General features: G+C 43.7%; 1 protein-coding gene across 1 annotated transcript in view; it reads right to left on the reverse strand.

Annotated features, from left to right (window-relative positions):
- The window catches only part of grid1b (glutamate receptor, ionotropic, delta 1b), a 490341-nt gene that overhangs the window by 203274 nt on the left and 267714 nt on the right, over positions 1-19353 (reverse strand). Inside the window, exon 3 of the mRNA XM_040135538.1 lies at positions 17200-17484. Within this exon, the coding sequence (XP_039991472.1) occupies positions 17200-17484 (285 nt within the window). The remainder of the gene's footprint in view (positions 1-17199; positions 17485-19353) is intronic.

Consider the following 19353-nt stretch of genomic DNA (forward strand, 5'->3'; position numbering starts at 1 on the left):
AGATAGAGAGAGAGAGAGAGAGAGAGAGAGAGAGAGAGAGAGAGAGAGAGAGAGAGAGAGAGAGAGAGAGAGAGAGAGAGAGAGAGAGAGAGAGTGAGAGAGAGAGAGAGACAGAGAGAGAGAGAGAGAGAGAGAGAGAGAGAGAGAGAGAGAGAGAGAGAGAGAGAGAGAGAGAGAGAGAGAGAGAGAGAGAGAGAGAGAGAGAGAGAGAGAGAGAGAGAGAGAGAGAGAGAGAGAGAGAGAGAGAGAGAGAGAGAGAGAGAGAGAGAGAGAGAGAGAGAGAGAGAGAGAGAGAGAGAGAGAGAGAGAGAGACAGAGAGAGAGACAGAGAGAGAGAGAGAGAGACAGAGAGAGAGAGAGAGAGAGAGAGAGAGAGAGAGAGAGAGAGAGAGAGAGAGAGAGAGAGAGAGAGAGAGAGAGAGAGAGAGAGAGAGAGAGAGAGAGAGAGAGAGAGAGAGAGAGAGAGAGAGAGAGAGAGAGAGAGAGAGAGAGAGAGAGAGAGAGAGAGAGAGAGAGAGAGAGAGAGAGAGAGAGAGAGAGAGAGAGAGAGAGAGAGAGAGAGAGAGAGAGAGAGAGAGACATCAAGTTACAGATGAGAACACAGGGACCAAAAGCAATTTACGCTGACATTTAGCTGACATTCCTTTCCGGGGAGGCTTAAAACACGGGCCAGCAGAATAATTCTTACGTTGAAAAAGTATTAAACATAAGAGTTGGAGCTACTTAATGATATACAAACACACACTACATGTACATGGACACCCAGGCATTACTCCAATATGTTGGACTTAATGTCCCGCTCTAACAGCCTCCACCCTTCCGGTTGCCGGCGGCGGGGAAGTTCCCGGTTTCTATATGGAGCTGGCTCTGGGCATGCGGGCACTGTCATTTTGAACCAGGGACACAAAGTTGGAAAAACACTACTGACTAAAACATCATCGTCACTCCTCTGAGCCGTAGAGCTCCCGACCGGTGAGCCGCACTGTTGCACTGGGTGACATGTTCCTGCATCAAAATGAACACACACACACACACACACACACACACACACACACACACACTGTAGTTTAAGGGCATTTTAACTCCGTACCACACACGCCGTCCTGCTGCCCGAAATACTCACTTATACAACTTTTGATAAAAACTACAGTGAGCAGCTGTTTTAGGAATTGATTTAAATAACAAAACTATACTTTTGTGACACATTTCAAAAGCTTTACCTCCTCAGCCGGAACCAATGCATGGAGCTGAGTGTCGCAAACACGTTGTGTATAGTTGAAATGTACCGAGACACGGACAAACATACTGCTGATTTTGGTCTTTTGAAGGGAATTTGTTGACAATAAGAAAAACGTTGAGCATTTCCAATGTTATCCTTTAAGATTTCCCTTGATTGGAACTAAGGGGCCTGACCCAAACCAAGAGAACTAGTCCTAGACAACTGCACAAAAAGCACACAAAGTACGGGGACAGGTGTGTCTTCTGGGATTCAAGGGGTTAGCTTGACATTTGTCGGTCTCTATGGATTACGACGTCAGAAACTCAGGCTTGATGGCCACAGACAGAGAGACAGACAGAGAGAGACATAGAGACAGAGAGAGAGAGAGAGAGAGAGAGGACATCAGTGGTCTACATGTGGAGGCAGCAGTTGTCCACAAAATATGACTCCAAAAATACACAGGCCTCCTGAAATCCTCATTCAATAAGGACTCGAATACAAACAGCATGACTTCAAACATGACCACTCACACACTTTAAAAGCACTGAGGTTAATAAAGAGAAAACAAAACAGGGAGAGAGACAAAAGCAAGATGGGCAGGTTTAGGACACTGGGTTTCATTTTAAAAGCCCATTTTGTTTGAATGTTTAGTCCATGAAATAGAAAAACATATTCTTTACAATTTCAGAATCAATGCTGATGCTTTTCAGACCAGTGTGTTTTAGCATTATTATATTCAGTTAACTGATGCGGTGAGGTGATTGTTACAACCTTAGCTTGGATAGCTTTGTCTGTCTCTCAAGTGAGATGTTCTGGGAAACACAAGTTTCAGTCAAGGGCTACTCAAACCCACTGCTAAGTGACCTCCTGCTGTAACAGATGACATAAAAATTGATTTTTCTCTTCAAAAAAACCTTCCAATCAATCCAACTTCTCTTCTTTCTCTGATAAATATCACTTTGGATCATGTTTTTTGCATGATTCATCTCTGAGTTAAGTCTCCTGATGCCGAAACACCAGAACGGAGCAACCACACACCACACAAGCCTAAATCAAAACCAAAGGCTCGTGAACATGTCAACAAGTTACAGTTAGGGTGAAAAGTCCAAATTTTACAAGTGCACAACATACTTTACGGAAACTTTCTGAGCTTTCTGCTACTTGTATGTGAAAACTCTTGAGTGAAGTTCCCAAAAAGGGGGCCTGCCAAAGCCTCAGAGTGAATCAGAGGAACCACCGCTTCCTACGGAGACACAACAAGCAGAGAGGTAACGAGCTCAGAACCAATGAGCCGTTGCCTAACAACGTTTTGTCTTGCGTTGTGCATCCTTAAATATGTATGAAGCAACATGAGGTTCTCTAAGTGGCTTTCAGACTGGTTTAATCCTCTTGGAGGGTTTAGCCCAATGAGGGGTGAACGGGGGCCATTTGACAGCGGAGTTCAATTGACAGAGAGGTAGCCATTCATTTCCGTTGTAATTAAAAACAAATTACAGAGGCCACGAGAAGGAGTGCCATGCAAATGAGCTGGGCTCAAAATAGTCACTGGATCAATCATTTAAACTTACATGAGAGTTTAAAGACACGAGGATTTGAGCACTCAGTTCACCTTCGGGCTAACGTGAAGATCGTCGGGCACTGTGCTCGGGATTGGTCCCAGGGTTGTTTAGGGAGAGTTAGACAAGTCCTTGCTGAAGTGTTTGGTGATACGGTTAAAGTCCTCATCATGCTATTAATGAGGATATTTTCCTCATGATAAATACGACAATATGGCAAATCTATGCAAATTCCGTTGATATGCATCATAGTGACACCAAACTCTTCATATGTGGAGACTGGTTCTGCTCAGCTCTCTCAGAATCAGTCTCTTCACCTGCAGAAACCAAATTTCATGGCAATGCAGACATTTAACTGATCTTTATAACTGGATTCGTACTGGTAAACATTTCCGTGACAAAGACTTCAGACTGGGAAAATGCTGCTGGGATAACAGTGCTGAGGGACCAAACAGCTGAAGAAATGTCAGTGCATATTGCAGTGTTTCCTTGTCTTAAGTCTCCCATCTAAGTCTGTTTCAGTAGGCTAATGACACAGTTTGTTCCAAATTTGACTCGTGAATGCATTTAGCTATGTTCTTCTACTTCTTTGCCATGAAAGACTCTGAACTTCTTGAAATAAAAAGCTCTACCAAAAAACATGTCTCCTTACAAACACCACAGTCACTCAGAGATAATACTTAAATGTTGGGTGAGTTCTCCCTGAGGCTGGATCTCTGCCTCGCGAGGGGGATCTGACTCCTCATCCCTAACAGATCGCAGATATGTATGGACATATGTTCAGTGGCGAGGCTGCGAGTAGCGGAGAGAAATCACGTCAGAGCCCTGGCTTTAATTCCTTTCCTCCCCAACACAGTTTCTTCTTTTTCATCTTTTCATCTTTATTTCCCCCTCTTTACATCTTTACCCCTGAATCTCTCTCTTCCATTATGGATCCTTGCTTTGACTCCTCACTCCTCCCCAGGGGGAGTTTAAGGGAAGCAGCCCTAAATTCCCTAATCTCAAAATAAGATAGATAAAATAGTTAAAATAGAGCTTTAGAGGATTAACAGGAGAAAACTGACATACTGCTCCTTACAAAAGACACTTTTGGTTCAGTTAAAAGTGACTCGACGAGCAGGAAGAAGTGACTCGACGAGCAGGAAGCAGAATATTAAAAGAAATAGCTTTTTAATAACAAACGAAGCCACATTAGTTATTCAGTATGAGATAAGGTGACCAACTGACAGAGGTCTAGATGTCAGTGAGGAAGCCGACGCCAAGTCATCTGCCGTCTTTCAGTAGTTGTCCATCAGAATTTCATTCCTCTCTGTGCGGAGCAGGGTTTAAACTGTCGGTTGGACCTTCGTGTTGAGAACTACATGTGTTATCTGATAGTGATAGAGGGGAAAATCGCAGGGAAATATAAGGTCATGTTAAGGTGGGACCACGTTCCCACAACAAACACAGCTAGTGAATTTCATTGGGACTGGACCAGGACCACTTCCTCTAAAGGGTCTTAGTATGGTTGTATAGTCCGGACCTGAGTATGATTGCTGTATTCAGATCTGCCCAAATGAATCCTACCTAGGGGGAAAATGAACCAGAGTCCAGTCCAACAGGACTAAACAAGCCAAGTTTGAAAACGACCTAAAACAAGGTCTTTTTTTTTCTTTTTTTTTATTAGACCCCCCCGTAAATCGTCTCTCAGAGTCCACACCTGCAGTTTGTAACACAGCATTTCTATTATAAACGCACATCATCCCTGATAACCGCCCCAGGACATCATCGAGGGGTCCTTTCTCAAACTTGACAAAGCTCCGCCAGAGCCACGAAAGACACAACGCGACTGTTTCTACAGGATGAGTCGCAGTCCTCACTACCCATAGGCTGATCTGGATGTGCAGATTGATCGTAGCGCTCCTTAAAGTCAACACTACTACACAACTCTGGCTCTCAAAAGGATGAACAACCGAAGAACAATGTGTGCCAACACGCGCGCGGTGTGCGAACAAGCTCCACACCGAGACGGAGACATGACTGCATCCTAACTGCACCGAGCCTCAGGCAGAGCATTTCTCCGTGGCGTCCGGAGCTAATCCAGCTTCCTCTATCCTTTTCACCTCTCTTTAATTCGCTCTGCTCTCCCCTTTCTCTTTTCTTTCCTCCTTGTAACTTCATGTTTTAATATTTGATATTTTAATCATTTTCATTTTAACCTCATTCTCTCCTGGCGGTCTGGCTTGGATAGAGGTCCTACCTCTCTTAAGAGCTCCTGTACATCTGATCAGTCGTCTCGGTGATGAAACATTCATAAAACGTCATCGGAATTGCACAGTCCGGCTCAGTCAGTGCAGCGGCACAATGGAAACATGAGATATCATTGCTTTGAAATCACTGAAGAGGAAAGACATTGACTGTTCATCAGAGCATCAGAAACACTTTGTCTGATACTGCTCACTGGATTTAAAGGATGAGCCTGGTGTTTTGTCATATCTTTATTTCTAATCAACAAGATCTGTACAGAGACCAAAACCAATAACACATTTATCTTATCCAAACATATTTTCTTTGTCAGTGTAGCTGTTACTTATGTTGGTTTATTGGCCTCAGTGTCACAATAGAAGAATACTCTGCAAAATGATACTTTAAAGGATAAGTCTGGCATTGTTCCGTAGTTTTTCCTATTGGCGACAAATCCCATTCTCTCTCAACACTTGATGACTTTCCTACTATGTCTGTCGTTCTCAGCTCCAAGTTGGTTCCTACTGAGGACATTGGTCTTAAATAAATAAAACACCTCACAAATATATCGTTTCATTTAAAGAAAGGGCTCAGTAATTCAAAACAGCCGCTCACTGTAGTTTTGAATCAAACCAACTGGAAGAAAATCTTTCAGCCACACGGACCGATCCACTGGTTAACCCACTGGATCTCTACTGCTGCTGCTTCTACAGCTACATGCTCGGTCTTTACACTGCAGCACCAGAGTAACACCTGAGGTCTGGCTTTTATCCGAGAATTTGACTGGTAACCAATCAATCCTATTTATTACAATTTATAATTATATATGATGTATTCAAAGCACACCGGTGGCACGGATTTCAGTTTCAAATACTCTTTGGTGACACTCCACATAGTTACATTTATACAACTTGTCATTTATGCCTATGAACACACTCAGGAATCCAAGGGAAACAGTATCTAGACATACAAAGTCAAAGGCAACTGGATTTAAGGTTTTACCTTTAAATATGTTTTGCCACTTATCCAACATGCTTCATTAGCTCTGAACTGAGGAATGAAAGATGAGATGACAAAACGTCTGTGAAACTAAGACAGTGGATCCAATTGCCTTTCCTTCCCTCACTTTTTGCTCAGTGAATTTCCTTTAAAGCTGTCAAACCTATGAAATACCCTGCGACTTCACAAAGAATCGGGCCTGAAAATGTCACCTCTTACACAGGAGAAACTACAGCGCTGCCACCAGGCGTCATGAACCAGCTCAAATTCGAGACGAAACCAAGGAGACCACACCGAGAATCAAGGGTCAAGTAAAACAAATCCATTTAACTAATATCAGACAATACAGAAATTTACTGGGAGATATGTGGGTCCATTTTGTCGGTAGTGAGAGGAGTGCCTGAGTGTGTGAGAGTGAAGTGTATGCAAAGGATAAAGTAAAATAAAAGTAACAAACGAAAACCCAAACACGCAACCGAACCCAAAAATAGTGCCTGCTGGGAGGAGAGAGAGAGAACTGACATATCCAGCCCTCTTACGTAAGCTAGCAATCAGGAGGCGTTGTTTCAGGTGTTGCCCATCATCCTCCTGAACACACCTCAGCCCCTCCGACTGCATCCATCCAGGATCACGAAAAAACAGACACACAAGGAGCCCCGAGGTCAATCTGTCGAAAGGTCTAGTCGTTCAAAACATCTCTCATTTGAGCTACTGTTTGTTGTCCTCGCTCCGACCGGTCAGCAGTGTGACATGCCATCGCAATGTTTGTAAAAATGACACTAGAGGTGTGACACATTTCAGAATCTGTCAAACAAATCAAATATCTGATGCCATAACGTTTCTGCAGCTGTAGAGCAACCTTCACTACAGGCAACAGTATATAAAGGGATCCAATCACCGATCAGCCACGAGCCATCAGGTCAGACGTCATATGACCACCGGGACAAATCAGCAGCAAGGCTGAGTGCTGGCTCTGTTAGCCGGTCTGTTAATACAGCCACTGAGCAAAGGAAGCGAGCTCTCAGAACTCAGTCCTGCGTGAAAAACCACACAAGAGGCCGCATTGGTGGAAGAGTGTTACCTCTGGCAATCTGGTTTGAGAAAAATGTGTGAATTAGAAGGCTTCTCAGATGCCACAACACGCACGTAATTTCTAATAACCCTGGAAAGTCATGACAGTGGCAATCTATCATATGTTGTGACGATCGTGAGATAAACAGCAGAAATATGGCATTCGTGTTACTAAGTAATCCACCCGGAAGGTGCACTAGCACGAATGCAATTTAGCAACACGGGGCCTTGCTGGATGACACCGTACCGAGGCAAAAGAGGAGCCAGATTCCACCTTTTCTCCGGAAAGCCCCGCTTTCCTTTTAGCCAGAGCCCCTGCACGAGCAGCCCAGCTACGCCGCGAAATGGGTCCCATTCGAAATGAATGCGATGGCTTCGGTTTTTCACGCCAGGCTAAAGTCAACCTGACAAGGTCAGGTTAGGACAGCTGCTTGTGTGTGTGTGTGTCTCATGAGGTGGTTTCAACGGCCATATAAACCACAATTAATGGGCCACAGTAGAGGTGTGTGTTACAGGCAGACTGACAGAGAAAGGGAGAAGAATGGAGTGAGTTTGGGTCTAGCTGCTTTGTGTGCGTTTGTTTACCCACAAGCCACACACTCCAGTCTCTGTGTCAATGTCTTTATCAGCGTTTCTTCGCAGCATGGCCCTCTGTTCCGCCCGACAGCTGCCTCTGATTGGGTGTTGATGAAAAACACCATTTCCCAGAGCACGGTCCGTCCGCGCGGTCAGCCAGCCGGTGTGCGGCCAGCGTGAGATTTGGAGTCTGAAGCTTTGATGTGGCTGAGCTGCTGCGTCACACTCAGTGGAGCCACGCACCATGGCGGCCATACTGATACCCTGGCACACGGGCAGAAATCAATCCTCCTGTGAGTGTGTGCGTGTCTGTGTGTGTGTAGAGCTGGCGATCTTTCCTCTTCTTCAATTCCTCTTTTGTTTCTCTCGCCAGTGGCAAAGTAATGTTGTCGTCTGTCAAACATCTAATAAATAACAAGCTGTTTTGATGTGTTCCAATAAAAGGTCAGTACAGCCAAATCCAAAAATCCTCTTTTACTCACTTAGCCCCAGTGTAATCTATAGGTAAAGGATTTAGGGCTCTCTGTGTTACTTCCTCACCCGATTCCAAATCCCATCACCTGCAGGCCCTCTAATGCCTTCAGCCCTCCAGCCCCTCCCCGCTACCTCTCCTCCCCGGCTGTGAGAAACAGCAAGGGAAATAATTCTAACATTGTTCAATAAACTCTGACAAAGTGAAGTTGACAACGTTAAGTGCTATAAGCGCTATTTTCATATAGGCTATAAACAGCTACTGGACAGATTTCCATGAAATGTCAACGGTCTCTGGAGAATGAATGCTGTTTATGGGGACCCCTTGACCTTTCCTCAGGCATCGCCCTCAGGTCTGACTGTCACCTCTGCACACGAAACTTATAAGCTATAGGGAAAACTGCTTTTAAATGTCTGGAACACATTGATTCTCCAACACGAACAAACTGTTTAATATTGAGGACCCCGTGACTTATGTGGCACATCTCTCCTGAGGCCCTAAGAGCAGCAACGGTGGAATTGTCTGGATTGTTCCTTTCCACGGTCGTGTGGGGTGTAACCAACACTGCAGCCTCTTGTAGCCACTAACTGAGCTTTCGTCTTGTTTAAACAGGAATGTAAATGTGTAGGACACAGTCAACATTACTGTCTGACCAGGCCCAGCGATATGTTTATTTTTGAATAATACAAACACACATGCAAAAAGCTGTGATGTGATTTTTTTTTTTTTTAAAACACATATTTACCTGCATAACTTGCATGTACCTATATTAGACAGTAAATGCACTGGGAGGCAGAACAGAGCTAAACCATCTCTGGCCAACACCAGAATATCTAAGCTCTTGCACAATGTAAATATTACTAAACATGGCACCACTTGAGAAGGTTATTATATATACATATTGTTCATGTTGAGATCAGGAAAGGAGAAGCATTAGTCGCTTTCCAGCGTCGTTGTTGTTGTTGATTAAGAGTCTGCATTTGAACCCGCAATTCATGCAGTGTTAATTCTTTCTCATGGGGACAGTTAAGCGCTAATTACAGGGCTAATTTGATGATCGAAGGATACTGCCGTGGAAATAGAGTGAGTGAGTCTGCTTTGGGCTCCACCATTGGCAGCCAGAATCTCAAACTGATGATAGTTGAGCGTTAACTGAAAGTGAGGCAGTATTTCTTGAAAAGCGAAACACACAAAAGACCAACACATATTTGCGTATACCATTTCTTTTTTCGCTTATTTTTTCTACGGTGGGGTTTCTGATATACCTGTCCCCGAAGACTTTCATCATTTGACGTGCCGATGGCTGACATCCATTCAGACTTCTCCTTCAATTCCCTGCTACAGCTGGTTAAAACAATGCAACGGAAGCGAACTGATATGATTACTTGTTAAAACAGATACCTTAACAACTTTTGATTTGTCGCAGTTGCTTAGTCATTTAAGCAAAATCAATTTGCTGTTCTGTGTGATATAGTTGAAAGCTCAATAAATACTACTAGATGGACCTTGAGGTGAGACTGCTTTGTCAACTGCAGTCAAACGGACTTCAATTTAGTGCTGGCCTCCCACCAAGGCTGCCAGTTGGGCACTTTAGATTGCTCTTATTAAGCCTCGACGGCAGCTACAGTATCTACAGTTTTGAGCCTTCTAGGGCCAATTTCCAACTCGGAATTCATTCGGCTGCTCGCATCATGGATGGAGCCGCGGGCTGAACGCTGTGCCTTATAAAACAGACACCGAATTTCCTCGAGGAAGTTGGTGGCAAAAAGTGTGGGCAGCAGGCAACTCTGAACCTAAGCTGATTTGCATTTTTTGCATTGGACACACAGGGAGTCATCTCACCCAGATGGTCTTCGACTTCCACTTGTTTTAGGAAAAAGAAAAGAGTGTACAACTCAGTTAACGGATTCAGTGACTCATGAAGATGGACGCTGATGCAAAAGGGTAGAACATTTTTTTCACAAGGCTAAGGCTTCAAAACTCACAAAGTTCAAGTTCAAAACACGTTTCGCCTTGTCTGCAGCGGTCAGGAGACAAGACGGAGGGAATAAAAATGCCTGAAAGAGTAGGCAGAAAATGTACGAGGGACTGTGGAAAGCGAGAGAAAATGGGAGGCAGTGGATGTGATAGCCAACACACCTCGCTGGAGGAGCAGGAGGGAGAGAAGAAAATAGAAAGCGGGCAGGGGAGGAGAGCAGGAGGTTGTCTGATGACAGAGAAGATTATTCAGAGGCCATTATGGAAGCCATACATTTTATTGACCTTTATTAAGCTTTATTGAATCCTCTCACCTTATATGATGTTTGTAGCAACCCCCCCCTCACAACACGCATCCCCGTCCATGGCCCAGTAGAAATGTCTTCCAAGAACAAAACATCTAAATGCATAACCCTCAAACTACAGTGCTGCTTCTTTCTTCTCGGGCTTTGCAAACACGGCTCTATAGCCTTTGAAAATGTCCTAAATACACTAATGGGTGTGTGTATTTGTGTGTTAATGGTGTTGAAAAACATCCTCCAATAGATATTTTATAGTCATTCTGTGCTGGGAGGCAGCAAACATCTCACTTATTGGCCTTTTAAAAAATGGAGCAGGGAAGGTTGCGAGCAGGGAGGTTTCAGAAGGATGGAAGAGTAAAGGGAGGACGGAGGCATTCCAAGGAGCGCCTTTAATCATCATCACAGCCAAATGACAGTCCCTGCCGGTCCGTACAGACTTGGCCAGACAGCCAAACCAAAAAGCCCATCTGCTCCTCGTATCCCTCAACAATGAGCCGCTAATATGAATAAATGGGACTCCTGCTCGGCTCACGCGTATAATGGCTTCGCTCATCACGCGGCGCGAGGAGGAAGGGATGAAGATGAAGAGGGAAAATGGGAACGATGAGGAGTTAGAAGAAAATTTAGTGAGTGTTCGGTCGTTTGAAGTTGGTGTCAAACTTGTCTTCCAACTTTATTGGGTTTGTGGTTTGTTTAGTTGACTTTCAGTGACGGGAAATTCTTCATCTCTTGAACCGAAGGCCATTGTTCCTTTTCTCTTTTCTTTTCCTTCACTTCCTTTATTCTCATGCTCAACCAAAGTCACTACTGGTGTCAGCAACTCATGCCAATACTGTTATTTTAAGGACAGCTTAGCGTCTTCAAATACGCTATCATGCATGTGAGTGCGTGAACTATACCTCTTCTTGAACGTGTTTATGAAATACCTATTTTGAAGTAAGATGGATCCGGAGGGATGAATCGATTTAATGAGGAAATATATCTAAACTCCATGAGAATTCAACATTTTAGATTAAGAACAAATGGATGAGAGAATACAGACTGACAGGAATGAAAGAGGATTAATGTCAACAGAAAAACAAGAGCTACTAGATCGTTAATGTTGTTGTGATTAAGTCCAGAGAGGAGGTTTGTAATTTGTTATGTGTGGATTAACAAACGAAATCTGCCCTCTGGGACAATTAAGTCTGAATGGAAAACCGAGCTGGATGGTGATGAGGAATCTTTTTATTGTCAACACGTAATTAAGGAGGGAAAACTATGAATAACTGACAAAACATTGTGGTCTGCCAATGCTCAGTGGGCATCTGTTTATATACAGTATTATATACAAGTGTCACTTCGAGTTAGTTATAACCTGTAAAAAACACAATGGCAGCACTGGAGTCAATTTTCTCCTAAATCATCAAAATCCATTTCTGAAGGAATTCCATTTAAAAAAAATAGGCCTAGCAGTCGCTGATTCATTACACATCACATTGTCGAGACAGTTGGTCACAGATTTCAGGGGTTGTGAGAAGTGTTGAGTCACATTGGTTTGGCTTCCAGCTTCTGGCCTGAATTGATTCTCAGCAGCTGTTCAAGACTAAAATCACGCAACCGGCCGTCCACAGCAACGTTCGCGAGCAGCTTCTGTTGTCTATATTCCCCTGTCACTTCACGGTGACTGACATACAAAACACATTAACACATATTAAAAACCAGAGACGGGCCAAAAAGGCACAAGATCCCTACGAAGTAATAATCCTTATCAGCTCATCATCATAAAAATGTTTTAACCTCAACCCAAACTCAAGATGTACAGGTAAATTAACATGCATAATTCCCCAAAGTCCTCCACAGCTTAATGAGAGATTTGTGCAAGAGCAACATGAAATTCATTAGGATGAAACAAAAAATAGCATTAATAAAGAAATAGATAAAATAAAGCACTGTGTCTGAAAGAAAAGGCAACAGAAAGCCCAGTGAGCATAGTGAAAATGCAAATCAGAATCATCATAATCCATAAAAATCTAGGCACTAAACTCAAGGTGAGCAACAAAACTAAACCGATGTCCCACAGTCCAGTCTTTAGGATTAGCATTCTGTCCAAAACCTCTTAGGGTCCACGTGAAGTTTTTAAATCAATCGGTGCAGTGAGAAGAAGCCAAGGAGTACGACTCTACCATCTCCAGCTTCACTAGTGCAGGATTGCTTGACCTCTGACCCTGACCTCATGGGAGGACCGGCGTATGTGGGCGGGGTGTCAGAAGATCAGACAGTACACTGCGGTCATAAGCATAACCCACACAAGCACAAGTCAAACTCAAAGTCGTGCACCTCTGCCACACAAGCACAAGTTTGCCCGCACAAGCACAAACTTCCAAAAAGAACGAAAACCCAAACCCAGAACGCCGTCTTGCTGTTCAGATGATTAACATGCAGAGAAAGAAATCCCGCCTTAGAGAAAACAAACGAGTCTAAATACATTCAGCTCGACTCCACCAAGACCCCGATGCTGCCTCGACTAATTAAGTGGTGCGTTAGGATCACGCAGCGCAGTGTGTCTCTGCTACACCAGACAGAGAAAACATTCGGTTTCTCCATTTCCAAAAAAAAAAAAGATCCTTGACACTTTTGAAGTGAGCACTTTAACTGCATTTCACAGTTAGATAAAAACTAAAAACAGGCCCATCCTAACATTATGGACCTGATTAAACATTCATTGGTAGAAGTTTGATGCAGAATGATGAACGTTATGACAACTTATGGCACCGTTGGGAAAACGTCCCATTTAGTCCCAGGCCCTGAGTCAAACACAGTGTGTGGCATTACTGGTCCACGTTTAATTAAACTCCGAGACAAAGGCAGATAAGAAGACTCAACCGCCCTTTCCTTTCGCGCTACTCCGTCCAACATCTGACGAGTCCCTCAACGTCATTTTCACCTGACGCACAACCTTCGGTAGCTGTTGCTAGGGGCAGTTAACCCTGCCCCTTTATCTACACAGCATCTCGGGATGCTGCACTCTCGCCACGCAGAAAAATGATTCCGGACGACTCTTCGGGGCCTTTAAAAGCATCAGTTCACTCAATTTACCTAAACTTCCAGTGCCACCCCAACACAATGGAGGTGAATTGATTTCATTTTTTTAGTGCTCACAGCAGTGATCCAACAGCCTTTTTTTGAGAAATAATCTACCTCTTTGTGTGGATAATCCACAGGACACACTGTCAACTGTTTTTATGAGTTATGGATCATTATTCAGCAGAGACTAGTTTCACTTTTTCTGTGCTGTGAACGACACAAATGAAATTCAGTTCACCAGCCCGAACTGAGAATATCCAGAAGCCAGGACACATAAAACCGAAACCACCTGACTGGCTAGATACCACTGGAAGGATAAAAAAGTCCTTTACGACAGTTCGTCGCTGTAGTGTTCAGAGCACATTAAAATGCTGGGTTTTAAAATGTCTGACTTTTCCGAGATCAGCAAAGCCACATGTTCTGTGTGACAGGTTTGATATTACTTTTACTCCCCATGGATGATGGCCTGTCTTCTCAGCTTTTATTCCAGCCCACGTTATTACATTTTGTCAGATGTAACATTATCAGTTGCTGTGACGCTTGAGGGTCTGGTCCATTTTTTCACTTCCTGCGGTCACAAGCAAACTCTCCATACCATACTGTGGTCTTTTCTGTGGGAGTCCCCGCTGATCGGAGCCAGATCAGGGGTTCACTTTCAGCTCTCAGCACTCTGCCTAAAACTTGTTCATGTCAGAGCTGGAGGGCAGCTTGGCGTCAGAGCACAGCATCCGTTAAATCTGTCCAAAGACGGTTCTGCTCTTTCAAAAAAGGAAAAGAGAATCCCTCTAATGTTGTCGTGCAGCTATTGCTGTTTTGTTTTATATTTCTGACTCCATTTAGTCATTCTTCTTTCTTCTTCGTGTGGAGAATAGGATAAACAGACACCATGACATCCTGTCCAGATACTTCCAGCGCCAACGATGAAGTCTGATAGAAGAAAATGGTTTGGTGATTGATTCTTTCATTCTCCTTATTTAAATGATTCGGCTCTCGCAACAATCAGGCAATAACACGACTGGAAACAGCAACAATGGCCGAGATACTGCAACATTACAAAGACAGCCAAGAAATAACAAAGTGCACAGTGCACAGTAATGAAAACGTCTCCACACAGAGGTTAAGCCATTATGTATGTTTGTTTAACAGTTCACGGCTTGGCTGCGATGTGGAAGCTCTAAAAATGAAGAAGCAGCTCCAGCTCACACACTGAAAAGACGATGTCTCATCACTAACAGCTGTTTAACCTTTGCTCATCACACGGGATGTGATAGCAGTTTTACTGTTGTGTAACCATGTTGTGTAATTACGTTTTTGCACCACACTGACAAAAGGTAAAGCAGAGGACAATGTTTTAAGGTTTACCACAAAGGAAAACTAGAAGACAACTATGGCTCCCACTAAGCATTCATTTATTAAGGATTCATCTGTACAGCTGGATCAATATATCAGCAATTATCGGTTTATCGCAGATACATTGGTATTGTGTAAATGTAACCTGATAACTAACAACCAATTGCAGTAGGGGAAAAAGAAAAACACCTTTGAGATAATCTCACTAAATATCTCGGTCACACTTCTTTAAGAACCAAATTTCAGACATCCTATCTAAAACAGTAGTCTCTTTGTTACATGTTTATATTAAAAGGAAACGTTTTCGCCAAAATATTGTTAACAGATTTCTTAAAAGCTTAAATCTTGGTACAGGTATTGGCCTCCAAAACCCAGTATCTTAAGAAAGAGAATCTCTATAATGTTTGGAGAACAAAGAAAGATGCCCGACACAAGTTCCCTGAGCTCATGGTCACTTCTTCAAATTTCTTGTTTTGGCTGAGCAACAGTCCAAAACCCAGGAAAAGGGTGAGAACAAACAAATCCTTAGAAGCGAGAGGCTGGAGGTATTGAACGTTTGTCGAATTTTCTTGATAAATGACTTCAATTAACTTTTTTTAATGTGTTTTTAGCCCCTTTTTAGTCCAGCTTTTCATTTATTCAACACTGTTTTGACGGTGGAAGGGTCAGTAACGCGTGTGTCACATTTATATTAAGTTAAGCCTGTGTCAGTTTCCGTGCTGGACAAATGTCAGCACAGGTGTCAGTGAGTGTGTGTGTGTGATGTTTTTTTTCGAGGTTCGGGTCCCGGGGAGACACCAGATTTCTCTTTTGGGTCCTGAGCTGAAAAGGTTTGGGAACCCCTGATGTAGAGTAAAGAAACGAAGCATTGGGCGTAACCACGCCCGGGCTAACAATCCTGCTCGCACCGCATCTAGCCCTGCAATCACCAACAGTGCGCTATGGAGAGCCAGAGTCTTTCAACCTCGCACTCCATCCACTGATTTGCACCCCTTCAGGCAGAGGGGAAGAGTGCATCAGTAAGATTATCTTAAGTTCTGTGCAGCCTCATTGTCGTCCTTTGGTCTTTATGTCCGGTGAGCTGCTGGTTTGTTAATAAAGGATTCAGATCCTGGCCCGCAGCTACCGATGCACTTACTCTAAATCATTCTGGAGAAGAGCATCTGAGAAGCTAAATGCCTTCATCCGTCTATATCCTTATATTGTGATTGCCACCATCCTGTATTGATTAGGCTCAAAAATCCATTGAGCCTAATGTGATTTCATTAAGATACAGTCACAGTAAGCTATTGCAAACAAATACAGCAGAGCAGAGAGTCAATCTCTGAAGTTTTGCTGCAATATCGAGTCATGGAAGGCTTTTCAAGGCCAGAAAACATTGAAAATCATGTAGGCATCCTGCAGTTACACTTAAGGCTTTTTCAGTGATTTGCCTACATGTATTCCATGTGAATTTACAACATCAGGTAAGAGAAAATAATTTGACTGGTGATATGCAGAAGTCGTGAAACCAAAAAAATGTAAAATATGTCATCGCCAGAGGTAGAAATACAATCATGTTTTACCACCTGAAAAGCTGACTTGTAAGCACAGGTGTGTTTCTTTGCTTCAGGTGTGTCTAAAAAGCGGGTGGGTCATCAAGAAGGTCGAAGCACCAGGCCGTGATACGTGGTCTTATACAGAATGTTACGTCAACCTCGACGCTGACACCTCAAGAAGACACAGAAAACCCACAGAGGTCAGACACCAGAAAGGACAACTGAACTGTGTTGCATCATAGCGACGTCAGGAAAGATGAGAAATACATGTGATAAAAACATTCAAGGTATCCAGCGTATTCCAGACAATAATCCAAAGTGCTTGGGAAGAATAAAATTTTCATCGGGCGTAAGGAGCTTTAAAACCATGCACACGTTCATCACCTTCGATATAATTATCGCCGCATTAATTACATCATTAAAGCTATAAATACATGTACTGTATGATTCTGTCAAAGATGAAAACATGAAATAAATTCTAAACATAATGGTCCATGCATTTGCAATCTTCACAACAAGACAAAGTAAAAGAGCAAAACACCAGCGACTGTACTGAAATACTGCAGCTAGAGATCAAGCCTCTGAACAGACAACCAATCATGTCAATTCAAGCCCATTCAAATTACCCTCAGCGTTTATTTTCAGCCCTTACAAAACTTTCTAAATGGCAAAAGTGAAGGGAATTGGAATTTTCTCATTTCAGTGACGTGTTTGTCCATTACAACAAACATCAGCTTTCAACAGCCAGTTGCAGAATTTCCATCAGCTGATCTCACTTTTCAAGCTTGGAAGGCCGGAAAATCAGTTCCCTCAATCCAGCACGGCAACATCAAATCTGTCAGCCACTCACCATACTCGATGTCGTAGAACACGATGAACTTCTGCCAGCGCAGCTCCTCCACCAGCGTCAGCATGACGTCATTGAGGCGGACCGGTGGCCGGGCAGCCAGCGTGTAGCGCTGCCCGCCGGGGCTCGGGTTGAACTGGCAGGCGGTCCGCGGCGATCCCTCACTGTTCCTCTGGATGTACAGGTGAGGGATGTGCATGGCGTCTGTCAGGGACTGCAGCGCGCTGGCCGATGCACAGCCCGTCGACGTCACCAACGCCAAGATGCCCTGGTTCATCAGCTCGCATGCTGGAGAGGACAGAGACGGGGAGGAAAGAAAGTGCGGGCCGTGAAAAGTGGAAGGTTTGAGGAAAGCACGGAGCAGAAAAAGCACGTCACACCAAATGTAGACAACACTTTGATAATGATGATGCAGAATTTAAAACACATTTTTCTTTTAAATGTAACTGAGAAAACATCTTAGGTCCCTGTGGTGTAAACTGTGACTTCAGGTTCTGGCACAAACACATGATAGCAACATATTTACATAAAAGTTCGTCAAAAATGAATAAATTATGAGTAGCCTAACGCATTTTAAGGTCACATTTATCAACGCACACAGCGATAAGTGCGAACGGCCCGGTGTTAAATGATGTCTTGACCTCTCATTGGGCTCTGCAGTGGATACACCAGGCTGCATTGTCATAAATTTACTGAACCGTCTGACAGATAGCGCCATTGTTTTCCCCTGCCCTGACCTACTTTTGAACTTCTGAACCTGCACTCTGCCTCTGCATCCAGAAGGGAACAGATACGCGGATGATTAAACAGGTCACATATCCAGTCTGTTAAGGCTAAGCTAAAGGTTAGAATTTAGCTGGCCTCACTGGCTTCACTGGCAGAAAATCCCCTGATTGCCATAGCATAGTTGTCCAGCCATCCTTACTTTTAATGTGGAACAATTACAAACTTGTAGTAGACGCCAAATCCTCTAGATTCAAAAGATTCCCACTCATGCAGAGATTCAATCCACTGAGCAGAACCATGTTCCTGTGTTGGAACAATTGGAACGAGCCCTTGAGATGCAAAGGAAACTTGTCATAACCAGCCTACGAAGATGTTAAGTGTATAAGTGGAGGCATAACTATGGGTGGGTATCATCAGGTGGGCAATTTCAACATTTATTTGCTGAGTTGGTTCCACAACATGAAGGCTCCACAGTGTGGTTTAAGGTCCCAAAAACAAGTCCCTCTTTACTTTCAACCGATCCCTAAGCACCTCCCTCCAAAGATTTAGAGGGTTAGCATTTTTTTTGGCTCACAAAAGTATCTGGGATCTACACTAACTGATAAAAGCCCCCCCCCCCAGGTGGACTTTAGCATGCTAATCAACTTGCTCAGTAAACAGCACCAATCCCCAGGGCCAACGTTACTTTGAAGATATCGAAACACAGAAAGACAGACAACTGAATCATACCAGCGGAGACTCTTCTCCAAATCTAACAGCATTCATCAGTGGTATCATGGGTGCTAACAATAGCCGAGCAAACCAACGAGCCTCTAACATCATAATACCTACAGCTCCATCGACCTTTACCAGCGTCTCTCGTCTTTTTCGGAGTCACACTCATTCACTACCACAACTGCAGCTTCAGCCGTGTTTTTACTGGCCGATTAAAGCTCTGCCCTGTAAGTCTGACTTCACTTAATAACAAAAATCATTTCTGTACAAATTCCCCAGATAGAGCGGACCTTTGCTTTCCAAACCAGTTCCTTGACCTTTGCTGCTAACTCAATATATATAAGCTTCTTCCCCTCTTGGGTCTCCTCTCCCGCATCCTCCCATGTCACTGGAAGCTCTGCAGCGTACACAGGCTGCCAGGCCTCTGATTACAACACATGATTTAGCCCCCGATATGGCAGCGATTTTTCTCCCGAGGGACTGTGAGCTGTTACCCTAAATCTACTGCCATCCTCCAGTTCCACCGTGCCCTAAGCTGCCTTACATAATGACTGCTCGAAATCAATCATGTGTCCATCATGTGTACACCTTGAGTTTTTCAATCTAGCTCTTTGCGATGTCTCCAGGTTTACTGCCCATGAAAATGGCTGCTTATACACCCTGAGAGAATGGCAAGACACAAAGCTTTTCCTCTACACAAGGAACGTGTGCGCCCCT

Source organism: Xiphias gladius, chromosome 9, assembly GCF_016859285.1.
Source record: "Xiphias gladius isolate SHS-SW01 ecotype Sanya breed wild chromosome 9, ASM1685928v1, whole genome shotgun sequence".
Taxonomy (NCBI): Eukaryota; Metazoa; Chordata; class Actinopteri; order Istiophoriformes; family Xiphiidae; genus Xiphias; species Xiphias gladius.